The sequence below is a fragment of the Falco biarmicus genome, chromosome 4 (genome assembly GCF_023638135.1).
Source record: "Falco biarmicus isolate bFalBia1 chromosome 4, bFalBia1.pri, whole genome shotgun sequence".
Taxonomy (NCBI): Eukaryota; Metazoa; Chordata; class Aves; order Falconiformes; family Falconidae; genus Falco; species Falco biarmicus.
Window position 1 is genome coordinate 74,337,389 of NC_079291.1, and position 18,885 is coordinate 74,356,273.

At 49.3% G+C, this 18,885-nt stretch overlaps 1 protein-coding gene across 5 annotated transcripts in view; it reads right to left on the reverse strand.

Moving 5' to 3' along the window:
- CREBBP (CREB binding protein) overlaps window positions 1–6,250 on the reverse strand; it is a 97,475-nt gene extending 91,225 nt beyond the window's left edge. For 4 of the 5 annotated variants that reach the window (XM_056338684.1, XM_056338683.1, XM_056338682.1 and 1 more), the window contains exon 1: window positions 5,352–6,250. In XM_056338684.1, coding sequence (XP_056194659.1) covers window positions 5,352–5,436 — 85 coding nt within the window. In that variant the 5' untranslated portion in view covers window positions 5,437–6,250. The remainder of the gene's footprint in view (window positions 1–5,351) is intronic. The other variant, XM_056338685.1, reaches the window with a different exon arrangement.
- Window positions 6,251–18,885: the final 12,635 nt, after the last annotated feature.

Consider the following 18,885-nt stretch of genomic DNA (forward strand, 5'->3'; position numbering starts at 1 on the left):
AGTTTCTCTCTGTATCTTAGACATCTGAGAAGACAGATGGAAAATATAACATATGTTAAAAGGAAGATTTACAAAGCAAAAATTCTCGAAAGTGTAAACCAAATTAGGGTGGAAGTGGCAGATTTCTAAGCTATCCCACATGCTTTTTCATTGTATGAGAACAAACCTCAGAATTTGTTAAATCCTGTGTTTCAGCTACGCCTTCCACACTGACTTCACATTAACCTGCAGTATTTTGCTAACAGAGTGAGATTTTTGTTCACGTTTCTCTCTATTAGCAAGTAACAACAGAGCACAAAATCTCTAAAAATAAACACCAAGAATAGGCAGATTTTTTTAACGTGAAGTTGCAGATGCAATAGCAAAACACAGCATGTTGCTGTAGAAATAATTAATGGCACTGGACTATGACTCCAAGGAACATTCAGCCAGAATAATAAGTGAATAATCTGCAACAGAAAACTGGGAATCATTTCACAAGCTATCAAGAGATCTCTGGGGTACAACAAAGACTGACCCTCCAAGCACAGCCTTTATTCCTGCCTGCTGGGCTTCTCCAGGAACTCCACGCCACAGCACAAGACAGCATTTACTGAGTTAGTGTTAAGTCTTGGGGGGCAGAAGGGGAAAGAATCAATCTGGTAAACTCCCAAGTACATATGCAATTATCATTCTAAGTCTGAATGTCAAAAAAGGAATGGGCACAACTGTAAGACTGCGGACTGTCACATAGTATCAGGCTGGTAGATCATCTGCTCAACTTTTCACCTCACACAGATGTTAGCATCAAACTCCTTGGAAAAATCTATAAAAAAACCCAAACAATAAGAAAGTATACAATAACCTGCCGTCAGCAATGCTTCATGAATTAGTAACAACTAGCTGCGCTAGACTCTCAATAAATGAGCCAATTTCTAATCTTTCAAATCTCCTGTCCCAGATTATAACTGCAGGCATAAAGTTACTCAGGTCACTCATTTAAGGTAAAAAAAAAAAACCAACCAAAACCAAAAAATCAACAAACAAAAAAACCCCCAAACCAAATCAGCTTGTACCAAACTTAACACTGCTCAAAGTAAACATTTTTGCTTGGTATCATCATCTCCCATCCACCACCCCCATCACTACGTGTATATGCTAAGTCTTAAGAAACAATACAGCCATGAAATATCACACGGTATTTCTCCCCATCCCAGCTAGTTATGGTGCAAGTACACAAAACAAAGGGCATTCCTGTGAAACAACAACTACATGTACTCCTTCACCCGCACCTTTTCAGAAGCAGCATTTATTCCCTGTATCTTCTGCTTATAACCCAAGTCTGTTCACTTAATGGAATTATCCTTTTCCTTATTCCAGGGAGAGATGGAGAAAGCATGCGTATTTAAAAGTGATTCTTACTGTCACAGCACACAAACGACACTTGAGTTTTGCACATACTGTATAAAACAAGAGCAGATCGATTAAATGGGCTTCCATGAAATTTCTCAACTACACAGGAGCAAACCCTTCCAAAACATACATACTAATGCTTTTACGCGCACAAACAAAATCTGGTTTTAGATCACAGAGACGTCAGTCCATTTGAAGTCTCAGCTAAGTACGTGAACATAAGCTTAGAAAGTCCCGCTGTCCCTCCTAAAGCTACTTTGCTTTAAAGGTAGTTCACCTCTTTTAAAACTGAAAACTAAATCCACTGAGATACACCTATCTGCTTTTTGGCAGGAGAGTAAGATGAAATCAGGCTGCGTTTCGACACAAACTCCTGTCTGCAAAGTTCTGTAGCTTACTGGAAGTTAGCCAGAGATCTACTTATCTCGGCATGTACAGATGCACATGTGACAAGGCCAGTCTTTCCCCAATTTTAAAATACGGGCACTGTGATGCTAACACACTGGGCCATAAAGAGAACGGGAATTGTCGGAGATCTCAGCCTGCAGCTTTTGCAGCAGCAGCCATTCTGCTTAATCTGTTCATGCTCTGAAGTTGTGGAGGAAAAAAAAAAAAAAACAACCACCAAAAGCCACACACATGAGAAAGTACAAGGTGAAAATCCAGCTCTAACAGACTTTTGAAGCCACTTATCTCAACTTCTTTTCCAACTTCACCTATTTTAAGGAATTCTTAACTCATAATGCCGTTAAGGACACCCTCTGCTTTGGCCCAAATCATGATTCGTTGTCTCTGGAACCAGCATAGCTTTACAACAGTAGAAGGCTGCAGGGTACGTAACAAACGCAGAGAGGCATTACTTGCAATGCAACACAAACCACCACCAAGCCACCTGCAGAACCACGGCAAAGGGGCACCTGACGAACACCAGCTTTGCTGCTGCTCCATTCAAGCACGTTTTCCACAATCTGTGCACAGAATTCAGAACATGATCGGCTCAAGAACACTGCCAGTTCACTGTATGTTCTGCCGCAGGACCAATGCCAGCAGCGTACAAAATAATCATGACACTCAAAGTTAAAGTAATACACTGCCATAACCAATGTTCCCATAATTCCACTTTTTGTACGAGTCCCTTATTTATTCTGCGGTACTCCAGATGAGAATGCCTCGTAACAGTTTCAGGGCAGACAAACGCTTAGGTATGAAAAATACCATGTATCTAATAAAGCAGTAATTAGACAAAAAGCACTGCTCTTACCTAGCTAAAGAAGGAAAAAAAGTCCTTCCCATGGATATTCCACAGTAGCAGCCAACTTGTTCGATACTGCACAGCAACAGCAAGCTAACTTAATGGCCATGAATCTTTACATTCCTTACTGATACAAAGGGCGACAGGGAAACTGCAAAACAGAACTACCGTGAAACTTCATGATGGTCACAGTATACATCTCTGTTATCCTTTCATCTCTACTCCCTTCCCTGAGACCAGACATTTGATTCAGCTGCCTAAGTTTAATAGGAAAGGCTGTATTTTCAGCACTTAAGTAGACCAACTTCAGTCACACAAACTTTGCTCCAGTAAGCCGAGGAGCTATTTTTGTCAAAAAGATTAAAGGTAGCTAAAATTTACCCTGACAAAAGGTGTTGCTTAAGATCACCGCATCAAAGCATAAAGCGAAATATAAACAAGGACGAGCAGTCGCCTTCTGCTGGACCCTTTCTTTGCCACCGCCACGCTCAGTGCAAGCTTGGAGCCTTACTGTTCTGCAACAGAACTGTACAACCCAGCCTAACGCAACGTCTCTTAAAGCACGTCCCAATCACGCAAGCTGCAGCATCAAACAGCGCGGGTTTATGAGGGCAATTACAATCCAGTTAACCAATACACAACTTACTGCTCGTTCAGGGCGCAAGCCTCAAACCCATCTCCCCAAGCACCTCTGCTCACAAAGGCAACTTTCCAGGTTGCAACATAACTTTTTCATTTAAGCCTAAGCACGAGGCACCAGCCTGGTTTAAGTTCAAGAGCAGGTTTTGATAAAGCAATTGCTACTCAAACTATTTGTATTGCCGGCTACAACCCACAGAAACGTTCAGCAATCTTTCAACAAGCAGCATTAGCTGCCAGCAACAAACCTAGAGATTTTTTTGGGGGGAAAAGCACTTCTAAGTACACAAACATTACCTGCACTCTCAAGCAGAGAGGTATTTTTGCCTGAAGAACACCGGGATGACAGAATGCTACAGATACACTCCTACTTGTTCAAAACACAACTTGGGGTTTGACATCCCTGGTGACCAAAGGCCCCCTCAGCTGTGCAAAACTTTATGCAGATGCTGGAGTTTATGTATCTAGCACTGCACAAGAGCTCACCGAGACTCATTAGAACTTGCTGAACAGGACGTAATTACGACTGAAGCATTCCAGAACAGACCAAGTGAACTTCAAAAAACAAAAGAGAAACAAAAAAAGACAGACACTGCTTCAAACATCTTTCACTAGCTACCAGTAGAGTCTAAAACGTCTAGCTGAAGAATTAAAGAAAAGCTGTGCTTTTCCTGAGTTACTGTGGTGCATTTCGTAGCAACTTGCGTATCAGCCTTCTGTATGGTATTCCGCTGCTTCCAAGGCATAAATGTAGCTCAGTCACAAGACTTCACCTAGATATTCTCTGCCAGTTCTTACTCTCGATACCGTTTCTTTATGGCATGTTTCATTTATTTGTAGGCTGAGAAGAAAAAGATTCCATAAAAAAAGCAAAAGGACTGCAGTATCTATGAGCTACTGCCGAACGCAGATTAAGCGAACCGAAAACCCCAGCAGAATTTATCAGCTCAATTATAGTAATAATTTTTTCAGTCTATAAAAACATTGTAGGCATAGCACGATTAACTTATCACTGTCCCTTCAACAAGATTCATTAATCTCTGAAAACAAAATGTAAGCCCAACACACTTTGTGCTCCTATAAAACCACTGTTTCAGTGACTGAAACAGTTGGAATACTGAAAGATGTCAGTACATGCACCCCATGCTCTTACGCACACACGTGCGTATTTACAAGGGGCACGCGCTTGCTGGAAATGAGAAATTTTGATGCATTTCATTACCTACAAACCCATTACAATCGCAAAAAGAAAGCATGGCGAAGACACTAAGCGACATACAGACAAGTCGCAGCGACTGCCAGCCTGCCAGGCATTTCATCACGCAAGCAACCCCACAACTTAAATTATTATTCGCCAACTGTTTGGTTTTTAAGGAAAAAAGCTTAGAACAGTTCGAGCCAAGCACCTTAAACTGGGGTCATGGGCAGGGAGGTAGAAAAATGTGAAATATTAATATGCTGTTGGGGAGTTTTTATTCCGTAGTGTCGCACACAGGGCCACAGTGGAAGAGGCTGCCTGCGTAGGGCTTTTAGTTGCAGGCGACTTATGGGTTTTAAGGAGTAGTGATGGAAACCTGGACCACCCCTTCCAACAAGTAGGGTTGTCGGTGTTACCAGCAGCTGGGTTTTCTTCTGCCCTACCTGCACCCCGCTCACCTGGGCATCCCCAGCATCCGAGGCGAGGCGGATCCCTCCACCATCAGAACGAAGCAGTGGTGGATGATGGAGGAAAAGGAAAAAAAATCCAAGTCCAAAGGCCTTTTTACCCAGCTCTTCTAACCGCTATTTATAGCCGGGACGGTACTTGGCGTATGGGTACCGCCCGGTAACTTCGACTGGAGGAGGCCAAATCGCTTCCCCACACACACCCCCACACACACTTTCCCGGCACCTCGCCAGGCCGGTTCCCACCCCCGCCGGGAACCGGGGCAGGGCGGGCGGGCCCCCCCCCGCCACCATCACCCTCAGGAGGGCGGCCGGGCCCGGCCTCCCTCCTGAGGGTGATGGTGGCCCGGGGGGGGCCCGCGAGTGAGGCCCGGCCGCCCCCGCACCGCCCCGCAGGCCTTACCTGTGCTATCGCTGGCGGAGAAGCCCGGCGAGTTGAGCTTGGCTCGCTTGGGGTTGGGCGGCCCGTCGAGTAAGTTCTCCGCCATGGTAGCCGGCTGGGCCGTCCGAGGAGAGGCCGCCGAGCCGGTAATCGTTGACGAGGGGGCAGTCTGAGGGGGGGGCGAAGCTTTTTCTCCCCGTTTCTCCAAAGGGGAACCCACCGCCGAGCAACAGCGCCGCTCAGTGCCCGACCGGCGGCGGCCCCCGTTCCCCCATACCCGGGCCGGGCCGCCGTCGCCGCAGCAGGCCGCAGGGGAGGAGGGTTCGGGGCGGGGTGGGGAAGAGCCCAGCGCCCCCTCCCTGCCGGCCTCGCTCCTCCCGGCCTCTTCCCCCCGCCCGGCCGCCGCCGCCGAGGAGGTGCCCGGATGGCGGCTCAGTCAGTCACTCGGGGAGCATAGCGCCCCCCCCACCTCGCCCCGTCCCCTCCCCTCCGCACCGAGGGGTTCACCCCGGCCCCGCAGCGGCCCCCGCCCGCCGCCCCCGCCCGCGGCCGAACGGCGGCCGAGGTATGGGAGGGGGGGGGGGGGGGGGGGAGAGAAAGAGGAGGGAGGGGGTAAAAAAAAATAAAAAAATAAAAAAATCCACCAAAAAACGGAAAAAACCCGAAAACACCCCAAAAACGCCCCAAAACAATGAGCGCGGCGCGGCGGCGGCCGCGTCTCCCGGTACCGGCGGCGGCGCTCGGGTGGCTCCGGCCGGCTCTGCCCCGCTGCCCCGAGCCCCTCTGCCCGTCGGCGGCGCTCCGCGCGGCTGCCCGTGTCCCGGCGGGCGGCCCCGCTGCCCCGGCCCGGCCCGGCCCGGCCCCGCTCCGCTCGCGCCGCGCTCCGGCTCCGCGACAAGATGGCGGCTGTTGATTCCTCAATTAAAAAAAAAAGTTTTTTTTTCTCTTCTCTTTTCCAGAGACCATGGGGGCGGGGACAGGGCGGGGCCTGCGCCTTGCGTCACCGCGCACGGGCCACGCCCCCCGCCCCCGCCGACGCCGGAAAGGCGCGATCGGCGCCGGAAAGAGGCGAGATCGTCCTCAGTTGCTCCGCGGGTTGGGTAGCGGGCGGGCTGCCTGCGGCGGGCCCGGTGGGCCGCTCTCCCCTCCTGGCCCTGCGTGCTCGCTCTTGTCGGAGGGCCCTTTTGCTTGTCCTTTCGCGGAGTGTGTGTCCCTTCTCAGTCCCCTCCTCAGCAATCCCCAGTCGCTTACCTCAGTCTCCTCTGCTTGCTCCTGTCAGGGTTCCCGCCTCGGCTGCACCCTCACCGCATACCCTCGGTCCCCTCACAGTCCTTCCCCGCAGTGTCCCCTCTCGGTCTTCCCCTCAGTCCCCCGCAGTGTCTCCCTTCAGTCCTCTCACAGTTGCTCCCCACGTTATCGTCCCCTCTCAATCTCCCCTCAGTCTTCTCACAGCCAGCCCTGCGGTCTCCTCTCAGTCTCCTCCAGCTCATCCTCCACGGTCTCCCCTCTCAGTCCCACCATAGATATCGCAGAACAGTTTGGGTTGGAAGGGACCATAAAGATTATACAGGTTCATGGGCAGGGACACCTTCCAGTAGACCAGGCTGCTCAAAGCCCTGTCCAACTTGGCCCTGAACGCTTCCAGGGAAGGGGATGTCCCCACTCAACTGTCCCCTCTCAGTCTCCCCTCAGTCCCCTCTCAGTCCCCCACAGTGTCCCCTCAGAGTCGCTCCCCTCAGTCCCCCACAGTGTCCCTTCATGGTTGCTCCGCTCAGTCCTCCACAGTGTCCCCTCACAGTCTCCCCTCAGTCCCCTCTCAGCCCCCTCACAGTCACCCCCTGCAGTCTCCCCTCTCAGTCCCACCGCAGATGTCCCCCCTCAACATCCACCTCGCAGCTCCCACGGTCCCCCCTCGTCACTCCCAGCTCCCCCAAACCCTCATTACTCAGACACAGCAGTGCCCAACAGCAGCCCAGGGTGGCCATGCCAGCCCCTCGCCCTCACGCAAGCCTTGAGTTCAGGGGGCGTCGTGCAGCCAGGGGTGACCTTGCTTGTATCCCCCAGCGCCCACCTGCCTGCCCAGGCTTCCCTCAGCGCTCCCCCTCGCCCTCTGCCTCCTCCTGCCTGCAGCAGGCCCTCACGCCTGCGCCCACACGCACCCTGAGGGGCTGATGGGCTTCACCCCCTGCTTTCTGCACACCACGAGCTTGGCTTTTCCCTGCTATTCAATCCTCACATGAGGCTGCGCCAGCCACACATGAGGAGAGATCTTCAATCAGAGCCCACCAAATCACTCAGGCACCAGGGCTGAATCCAACTTTGCTCTACAAATACCTCGTGCTCTGTCTAGACAGACTTCCCCAGCCTGAAACAGGTTTATAGGACTGGTACCCATATACTTCCGTGGATTTCCATACTGGTTCCCAACCTGAGAAGCAGGTCGTATAAGCCCCGGTTGATGTGATGTGCCAATGTGGCAGCAGGGCTCCTCGTACCCAAACTGATTGCTTGGGGCTGTTTTCATCACCTATGTGTTTGTATGTCCCTGAAGAGCAGCCACATCTGGGGGACAGGCTGGAGAAGGGCACTGAGACAACCTGAGGACGTGTTGATGAAGTCCATAAGCCGAGATGGCTTAACCGACAATAATTTAGTGGTTTAAAGGAGATCCAGAATGACATCTTCTTTTGCAAAGAGCAAGTCTGCCTTTTGTTTACTGCAAACCTCGAATTCATTACATTTACTTCTACATTTACATGCATTTCATTACATTTACTTGCAAATTCTGTCTTTATTTACATGGTGCCTGTCCTTGCTGAGGTCTGGCTGTAATCACACTGGAGGTCTCTTACAGGCCTCTGCCTCTATCACTATATTACTCATTAGTTATGCACTCTCTGCTTATGCCTGCTTTAATTGTCTTCAAAAGCAGCAAGTTCCCGTCTGGTTTAGGGTGGCTTAGCATGGGACAGGGTTCGGCATCTCACAGCAGCTCCAGCAATGAGAGCAACAGCTCTTGCCCAGCAGTGTTTTGCTGTAATGCGATGCATTTTCCCCAGTTTAGATGGAGGGCAAATGTCTGGCTCTTGGAGGTGGTGGGGATGAAAATTAGGTCAGGTTGGCTGTCAGGCACAACCGAGGACAGCAGTGCCCTTTGTTATCTGCTGCTTCAACTTTTTAACAGCTTTGGTCAGTGCATTTTGAACAGCAGCTTGGATCACTTTTTGCACTTGCCTTGCCCATTAGGTCACTGTGGTCTTGACAACGAAGGATTTTCTGGAGCAGCTGACACCAGGAGACCCCCATAGCATTTTGCTCTCCTTATGACCCCTTTCTCTGCTGCTGCAATAACTCTGGCATGAAGTCAGGATGGAAGTCTACCACTGGGGACAGAACCTGAGTGGTCCCACAGCTACCACCTTGCTCCAGGAAGGTGTTCATGCCACCTGGTGCTAGACAATATGCTGATGCTACACCAGTACCACAGCTCTGACCCTACAGCTACCAAGCAAGAGGCTGTGACGCCACCATCGCCATAACTGGAGCTGGCATGTCAGCGTGCCAGCCAGGGCAATGCTACGTACTGGATGTAGGGAATGGGGAGCAGGTGGGAGGACTCATGGAGGCTGTGATTCCTCTCCCATTAGCTACGAGAGCTCCTCTGTCCTTACAGTAAGTGCCAGACTTGCCGCATCAGGGAAATCGGGGTGGGGGGGGGTGGGGGCTGTGAGTCCTGGGCACAGAGTGGGAAAGGAAGGAGTTGCTCGGGAGAGGGGGAACCCTATGGCCTGGGCAGTAGTGGTGGAGGAGGAGGATCCTATTGCTGCTGTGTCCTGAAGCTTTGCCGTGCCACAATGTCCCGTTAGGATGACCCCAGGTGCCTCCTGCCATGGGATTACAACAGCGTTGTGTTAATGGCAGGTGAGAGAGGAAGACCTTGACTGTTATCCACTGCCCCTGGAAACAGGGCTATGATTAAATACCCCAAAGGCTTAATAGTACTGTGGGGCCTGGGGTACCATAGCCCTTTGGTATTGGTATTGTGAGAGTCAGATGGCTGCACTCACTGGTAATGCCAAACACAGAGCGAGCTCAAACACAGTAGGAGAATTTTATGAGAAGAAAGGAAACTCTTTGAAAGACACCATATAGCAAGGAAATGAGCTCTACTACTGCAAACTTGCAGCCACGATTGTCAGTCTGGACCCCAGTGCACGGCTCCCCGCTCCCCCTGCTGATGCTTAAGCCCTTGCATGGATTCCTGAGGACTTCATCTGCTGTGCTCAGGAGGCAGGGTGAAGCAGGTGCTTAATGGATAACTCCTTTATTCAGGGACTAGTTCCAAGAGAAATTGCATAATAAAATCTGCACTGCTGCAGCCCATTGCCAGACTTCCTGTCTCCAGAACTAAGCTGCTTAAAGATACAGTTCCCGAGATCCTACCTTCCTTCCCCGGCCAAAACATGGAAGTATCATTTCTATAGCTTGTGACCTCAAAACCTTTCAGCCAAACAATTAACAATGTTTGAATAACTTCTGAGGAGCTCTGCCCTGTAACTTGTAGTCACCATGGCATCATCAGAGCAGTTCTCACTGGGAACAAGAGAGCCTGTTTTTCCTGGTAACACGACGTCCCAGCACCTGCTTGCCTTACCGTCCCCATGTGCTGCCAAATGAAGCTGTCCCAGGCGAAAAGACAAGCCCAGCGCCCGTTACCTCCTCTCCTCCTGGCAGCCACAGAAGTTGCTGCCTATTCTTCCTCCAAGCACGTCTGTCTGGTTACACACACCCTGCACTCATGGGATTGTGGAGCAACTTTATGTGAAATAACTGTTGTTTCTGGCTTCTGATTTTCATTGTATGTGTGAATTCTTGTGTTCAGGAAGTGGCGGTAACCCCTGGGACCGCAATCATAGTGCTGTTTTGTGTTTAGCTCTATGTCTGCGCACTTCTGCAAACCCTTAGCTCCTTGGGCTACGGACCCTAACTAACTAACATCCCAAGTGGTCTCCTCGCTGCATTTTGTGCAAAACAAAGTATCTGCAGGTGGATAGCCATGTCCTTTAGGCGCCATCCTGTCACTTAATGCTGTCAAGCCCTGGTCAGATCTGATTCTGCTTTCCTTTTCAGTACTTACTATTATTTTAAAGCCATTTCCTACCTACTTGTTGAATAGTCTAGTGGGGACTGGACGCAGATATGGACATTACTGTAAACTGCTCAAAATCCTGCCCGTCGTCTGTCGAGCCCATCCTGCCTACTAGCATAACTCTGGTGTAGAGGAATCATCCATGTAACAAGTAAGGCTATCGCACAGAAGTGAGAATAACAGTTCAGGAAACACACATAGTCTTCTGTCATCACCATAATCAAATCTGTCACTCTGAGGGGTCCTTTTTTTCTTATGTCCCAAATGTGAAGCCCTTTTGCTGGAGTTGACCTGTAATCTTGCCATGCCTGACAAACTATTAAGAAAAATCTGTATAAATCTGTCTTTACACTCCTATCCTGGGTTGTTGCTCTGCAAATCATGGTTTGCACTTTGTCTGAGACACAACAGTGCATTTGCTTTATTTTTTAAAGTCAAACTGCTAAGAAAAATGTCTGTCTTTGGGCTCTGCTACATTACGGTTTTGTCGTCTGACACCAGCTCTCACTCAGCCTCACAGTCAGTTGGAAAATCATGTTTCTATCCGTAAAATAGTAATCTGGGTAATCTGAGCAAGTTTCACATCTGCCAGCTCCCTTTTAGCAGTTGCAATTAGTGGTTTATGGGTGGTTTCAGTCAACCCTGGCCAACGTAAAGACATGAAGCTTCCCCCTCCATTGCAGTTTACGGTGAAAGATCCCTTCCCCGAGCACATAGAAATGGAGGGTGCCCATAGATACGCTGTGCCCATTCAAGGTGGAAGGACTGCCGTATGTTCCACCTCCCTGCTCTCTGCCTTGTCCCGCTGTCCAGGTTCTGGCCTTCCCCTTCCGCAGTCAGTAGGAGGGAGCATTTGCAAGCCCTTCAGGTGCTGTGTGTCACCATTTGGCATTAGCTTAATCCCAAATGAATGGCGGCCCAAGCTAACATGCTGTGCTGTGAGTGGCGGTGGTGAGCACTGCTCGCACTCCTGTCTGCTGAGTTCATCACAGAATCCATCTCTTGCCTGAACCTGTACCTCAGAGAAAGACCTTGTCCTTCCCACCAGAGCTGCTGCCTCCGTCCATTCTTTCTCCTGTTTACTCCGTGCCTCTCAGAGCAGTGATATGTTAGCATCTCTGAACCTCTGCCCCAAGGTGGGGGATTGGGTGATTCCCTGTCCCTTGAATGGTGTCTTCAGATTCCTCCTCACCCATTTCTGTCCTCTGCTCTTTCCATGAGAGCATCGAGAGATGAGGTCAAGGGCTCAGCACATTTTACCACACTAAGCATTGCTGCTTTTGGTCAAATGTGATCCAAGCATTTATTCATCTACTTGGATAGACTGTATACTTTTTTGTGGAAGTAAATTCATTACCATAAATCTCATCGTTTAGCTGGTTTTCTCTCTCTGCATATAGCTTGCTTTTTTTTTCTCATTGGTAGCAGTGCTCGCAGCAATGCAATGACTCCCACCTAAGTGTCTAAGATGACATTTGGAAATGCCCTCCTTGCGTTCTGGCTGACAGTCTTTATTCTTTACTGCAGCAAAACCTGATGTTCCCATGAAAACTCTGCCTGAGCTCATGGTCTCACCATCATCCTGTTAAGTCACCTGCATGCAAAATTCTGCTGAACCTTTGCGAAGCCAGGCCATGGAGACACCGATTACATTTTCCCCTGCTCTGCCATTGTCCTGGCTGGTGTAGGTAGCCACAACAGTGCAGCTCTGCCATTGCTCCTGCTCCATTGAGCCTTGCCTGTCCCTCTGCCTCAGTCCTCGTCTTTAAAAGATCTCTTGGTGTCAATCATGGCTTTAGCGTGAGACCTTTGGTTATCTATAGGAGTTTCATTCCTGGAAAATTCTCCTTACCTTGTCAAGTGTTAATCCTGGCTTCCTACCAACCTGTAAGCTTTTTGTGTTGGATTCAACTCCTCACACCCGTTAAAAAAAATTAATTCTTCATCAGAGACTCTATTGAACTCCCAGAGCCACCCAAAGCACAACCCCAAGCTCTTCTATAGTGGCAGCCTCTATCGCCTGGGTTAAAAGCCAACTCTGTCAAATGTTTTGGGTTTAGGTGGCAGACAGGTCACTCTCCTTCTGCATTAGGCTCCAAGAGTCAGTGCTGCCCAAGTTCTCAGAGAACGGTAAAGCCTCGGAGGTGGCTGCCGTGTCCTGGCTTGGGCATTGTCATGTGTCATCATGCATCCGACAGGCCCGCTCAGACACTGGATCCAAAGGGGAATGCACAACAGCACGGTGCCTCTGCAGACCCCAGCCGCTGTCCCAAAGCTGACCTCTTCAGAGGGAAACGGTCGGCTCCTCCGCAGGACTTCCCCACTCCACTGCTGCCTGGAGCAGTCAGTCACCACCCCAGCAGACTCTGCTCAGTCCCCCCCTTTCCCATGAGGCACCTACATTTTGCATTTGCAGGCAGTACCAGTGATGGAAACGCCTGGTGACCACGGTTCTGTGGCTGGAAACATGCAAACCCCTCTAGTTTATGGCACACGAGACCTCTGCAGCACAAAAAGCCCAGCAGCTTTGCAGGTGGCCATCACTCCATGCCCCTGTCCTGTGGGTCCCCCACAATGACCCCTTCTTGGGGAGCACCCTAGCATCTCCCACAACTCCCCCTGAAGAGGAACAGGGGTGCTTATCCCTCTCAAGCCTTTGAGGATGGCTGTGGACTGCGCTTTCCTCCCATGGAAGAACAGGGCGCCCAGCAGCGACCAGGAAGCCTTTCTGGGCTGGGTCTCTGCAAAACTGTCCTGCTGAACCAGTTCCAGTTTGTGTAAAATTCTTCAATATTCATCAGGGCAGGGAGCCCATTGAGCTGGGTTGGCAAGGTGAATACATTAACTGCCTGTTTATTCCTCCAGCCTTGCTCTTCCTCCACCACAAAGCTTCTTCCCTTGTTTTGGACAAAAAAAAAAGCAGCTTCCACGGGAGCTCGACGCTTGGAGCTCAAGGCTGTCGGGTTCAAAGTGGGACCTGTTATGGCCCAGCCCCACATCGCTTGAAGAGCATCCCACCAAGCTGTGCCATGGGTGTCTGGTCCCCGTTACCATGTTGGCCAGGCAACTATCAGGAAAGATCTAGCTCCAGGCTCAGCTTGGGCTGGGTGGGTGGACAGGGTGGTCTCTTGAGGGCCCTCCAGCTCAGGAGGTGAGGTTCAGGAGCGCTGGTGCCAAACCAGACAGGTTGTGGTATAGCACTGGGCATCAGGGAAGCACTACAGTGGCAGATGTCAAGCAAAGGAGACACCACCCTCTGGTCTGGAGTCAGGAACTGCATTTTCTAGGAGAAATGAGACTGAATGCTGGTTGTCTCCTCAGCATTTTCTGGGGGACTGGTAGAGTTGGATGATGATGGCTTCCCCCAACCCTTTCCAGCAAATAACACAGTTGTGGAAAACCACACTTGTCTGCAGGTGGACAACTCCTGTATGTTCAGGTATTCAGCGAGTATTCAAGAAAACCCCTGAGGTTTCAGCTTTTGGAATTTGGAAAGCACTGAAACCTTCTGATCTATTAATTGATAAAGAAAACATTTAATTTCCATGCTGTATGAGCAAAGCTTTAGAAACAGCTTTTAGCTCTGAAACTGGGAAAATAAAAGAAGTAAGAAAGGACAAAGTGACCAAAATATATTATTTCACCAACCTTCCCCTTGCTGAATTTTTCATATCAGTTTGATTCACACCAAATTCCTTATTTTTCCTTGTTATGGCAACAACCAAATCAAAGGCTCCACTATTCCTCTAGCCCTGCGGTTCTCTCTGAGAGCTCCTTGGGTAAGGTCTGGCCCTCGTGCTTCCCACTCGGATGCATCTCACTTCCCTCCCATCGACTTGCAGTGGCTGCCTGAGTCACACCTGTCAACTCCGGGGTGCCCAGCGCAGTGTGGCAGAGCCAAACCCTTTCTGTTGACTCCATCCAGAGTCTCTCCCAAGCACAGCACGAAGGCTTTAGCTGTGAAGCCTTTTCCAGCAGAAGTCACCTGTTGCCATGTGTTTGCACAGTGCCTCAGTAACCAGCTCAGGCAAAAGTAAAAATAATTGTTGTCATTATGGCTCCTAGCTCACGTTAAGGGGATCAGAGCAGGGCAGCAAAGCAGACTGTTGTGGTGGTGATAATCAGCACGGGAAAAACTGGGATAATTTTCACTGGAAAACCTGTGTGAGAGCAACTCCAACAAGGTGCTCTACCCTGTTGCTTTCAAGGTTATAAAAAAAATTATCACCCGCTCAGCTGTGATGTCCCATTCTGTGACATTAATGGCAGGAAAATTTAAAGCTGAAGGAATCTCTTGGCACAGTATGTAATTTGCCTGGGGAAATTAGTTTCAAAAAGGATGAGAAAGTTAAATACTATTGCTGAGCTTAAAATGAAGGCGAATAATTTTATAGCCAAAATAATATTTTTCTATGATAAATTATGTAGGAGGCAAGAGTAATAAAATGTCATGCTCCAGGGTATAAAACAATTCCTGTAAAGGTCAGGAAGCACTTTTAACGTACATGCACATCACCACACATTAGTGCAGATGCATTTTAATTTGTTTGGATTTTGTGTCCTTGATTGGACATGATACTCTTCTCACCTGAAGCTCCTCAAGGCAACACCTTGTTGGCTGGACAGAGAAACTTTCCCCGGCTCTCTTGGATTATTGCCCCATTCCTTTAAGCGTGAGGCTGGATTATTTTCATTATGCATGTTACTCCTGTCCCATTCTTGCAACACCTGACATGCCGTAAGGTCTCGGCGGCATCTCACCCTCAGATCTGTGACTCTACGACTTTGCTGTTACAACACTGTCTCTAATTGTAACAGGATTAACTTTTCAAACCAACCTACCCACCTTAGGCATGCTGCGTCCTTCTGATGACACTGAACCCAACAGGTCGGCTGTCAATGTGCGCAGCCACGCACACACAATCGCTGCTTAGGTCTTAGGTCATCCCAGGTCGCTCGTTTTTCTGTTTACTTAAGCCAACAGCAGATTAGGCACTAAGAAGAGAAACTCCCCTTTTTCCTGCTTTTCTTCCTACCTCACATCAGCCATTAAAGCTTATCCCAGCCTTGTGCTTAGCAGGGAAGTGAAGCCAGATCAGCTTCAAATTTTCCAGCCTGGAGATCCCGTCATTGTCATCCTGGAACGGTGCTTGACAAACTACTGCACCTCATCTCAGTCCCTCTAGCTCCACCATATCCAGTGTGTGGTCACATCTATTGCATCAGTCTCTAAGAAACCAGTTTGGCCCCTTTGCCGCGTCAACTCCACTCCCCAATGCCCAAGCCCTCATCTCCCTGCTTATCTGAAGGCTTCTCACCTGCCTTCCAGGCTCTTCTATACCAGAGGGCACTTGGTGCTCATTTAGGGCAATTTACCCAGGCTGGTTTGAATTTGAGCGCTCTGAAATACACCTGTGAAATAAACCCAGACCCAACGTTTTCACAACAGCTCTCAGTGATGCCCACAGCATCCTGAAATGCTCAGGTGGAATTTGCTCACAAGCTTTGTGAAATTAGCCTCTGGGGGAGAGCAAATAGGGGAGAACCAAGCTAGGAAAGCCGATTCACATTCCCGAAGTGTTAAAACAGGACAGAGCTGTTATCTCAAACCAATATTACAAAAGCAGCCCAAGACTTGGTAAAACACAGGATTTTGCACGGATGGAGACTCTGCCAGGAAAAGTTTATAACTTAAAATCTCACAAAACGTATCAGAGCCAGCACGAGCCGAGTCGTCACAGCAAGCGCAGTCCTGTGACCTCAGCCCACGTGTGGGGAGAGCAAAGCAGTAGGCAAGAAGAGTGATGTGACACTTCCAGCTACAGCGGTGACCAGCCCAGACTGACACCCTGACACGTGCGATGGTGCTTGGGTTGAGCCTTGGCTGACAGCGCCAACACCCGCTGCACACTGTACTCTCGAACCCCTTTTTGCACCCCTGGTCCCGCCTCCTCCTGCGATTATAAGGAAGGGGCCAGGCCGGCCCACAGCAGCTAAGGCTGGGTGGCTGGCACCACCAAGGGTGCAAGCCCACCACCATAGGGTTGCTTAGAAACTTCTAGGAGGCATCCAGCAAAGAGGGGGACCTGGATGGGGATTTGACTCACTCAGAACATGACACATCGTTTACCCTCCTGTGGCTCCAGCAGCTGGTGCAGACTTCTCTGGACACCCATTTCTGGGCTTTTTTGAGGGATGTCCTGGGGCCGCTCCCTTGGTGGCTTCTCATCCTGCTGAAACCAAGAAATATCCCAGCACGGTTCGGCAGGAGGTGGGCAGCCTGGGGCTCTGGATGTGGAGTTCAAATCGCTCCTGCCAGACACCTCGGGCTTTTTGGAGAGTTCCTGGAAAGAAGTCTCATTCTCATCCTTCTGCTCCTTTGGTCTGTCAGTGGTTGCTGTTGTGACATGGCCCTTGTCTCCCCCCAGCCTTCGATCAGAGATGTGCAGAATTATCTCCACCTCCTCTAGAGCTAAGGCAGCCCCATCTCCTCCTTCCCCACCTCTCCCTGAGCAAGCAGTGACCCTCTGCTCTCCCACTCCAGCGCGAGTTCCCACCACGACACTGGGATATCTTTACAGCTTCGGTTATGAGTTTGGACTCATTGGCTGCCTATGCCCAAACTATCAAAAAAACATCCCCAAACTGTCTGACTTTGTATTTTCCTGGAGTTTAACTGAAATGATTAGACATTTTCTGCATTTTTTGATGCCGGAGGACATTGCACTTCACGTGAACACTGAGCCCTGTAACCTGGGCCAGATTAAAACATCGCAGCCCTCAGGAGAGCAGAGCAGAGCTGGTGTGGGCTGAGCTTGCTGCTCCAGCCTAAAGGAAGGGGGACAATCGAGGCACCCCAGAGCCCTCTCCCTCCCCAGCTGGCACAGGGCACCGTGCTCTCGGACCGGGTGATCTTACAGCACTGGGGCAAGGGAAGAAATCCTCATGGCTTCACCTACCAACTCCCTGCTTGCAGGCTGAGCCATTCCTCCTAGAAGCTGAATTAAAGACGTGTGGTTGAAAATGAGCTAATTTTGCTTTAAAGGCTGCAAGCCCTGGTGAGTGCACTGCTCCCCTTGCAAATTGTCGCAGTATGCAGTTACTGTCGCTGTGAGAGAGCTGCAGCTTATTTCAAGGTTGAATTTGTCCAGCTTCTCGTCCCCGGGACATTTACATCTCTGGAAATAATCTGGGGACGTTGCAGTCTGTTATAGCAGAGCTGTTGCTTTCCTTGGTCATATCTCTAGCCAGGAGCTTGGTTTTTAACAGTCCGATGTCGCTTTATACCCCCTCCTTTATATTCTCCGGGTTTTTTTCAACATTAGGGAAAACATATCTTTGATTTTCAAGCTTTTCTTTGCAATTGCAAGGACCAGATACTTTTTTTTCAAATTACATGAGCTGAGAATCTCATGCATTTGCGTGACTGCAACCAATGACTTTAAAAACTCCTTTAACTAAACCACTGCCCGGAATTTATCAAAGACTCGCGAGGCTGATGTACATGAGGGCTGCTGACACCAAGCACAGAACATATGAGCCCTAAAGTACCTAAAATTATCTTGTGTTAGCTTTTGAAAATATGTCTCCACCCTCCATTCAGAATGACAACTTTTGGCAACAACAAGAAAACAGAAATGACAGATGGTAACAAAATCTGGTACACAAACATGACAGTAGGCAATATAATGAACATTTCACCCACTCGTTCATTTATGCTAATCATCGCTTTTGAGCAACCTGAATTGTTATGCCAGACAGAAGCGGATCTGAAGCATGGCATAGCAAATCTCAAAGGGCCACCAACCTGAAACCAGAATAAAATCCCCACCAGGCTACTCGTGAATGAAATTAAAGTATCGCTAAACTACAGCCTGCTCTGATGGCCGCTGAAAAATCCCTCAGTTCCCAAAAAGCACATCGAACTCTCCTCCTGCCCTGAAATTCCTGCCCTGAAAAACACCACATCCACAAAACAGAGGTAGTTTGGTTTTCCGGCTACCCAAAGCTCCACAAAAACTCTGATGAACCAGCACATATTTGCAGGCAAAGTAGGAACTAGCATCCTGGCAATAAACACATATTGTGCTATTAAGACATATTTTTTTTATGGCAACAAAAATATTCTTTTAAAAATGCTTTCCACCCAGACTAAGCTCTCTGGTATGAATTCAGTCCCTGTGGGAAAATGTTTACTCTTTTATTTGAAGCCCACTTATCTCACGCTGACATTCTCAGTGGAAGGTGCTATGTCACCCACAAAACTCCTTTTATTTCCTATAAAAATGTAAATCGCCTATTTCCCTCCCCCCCCCCCGCAACAACCTTATGTAATGAACAGTATCTTTGCTCAATTATTTTGAAGTCATGCTTTTAGCCTCTATTTTCTGTGGAAATCTGTAAGAC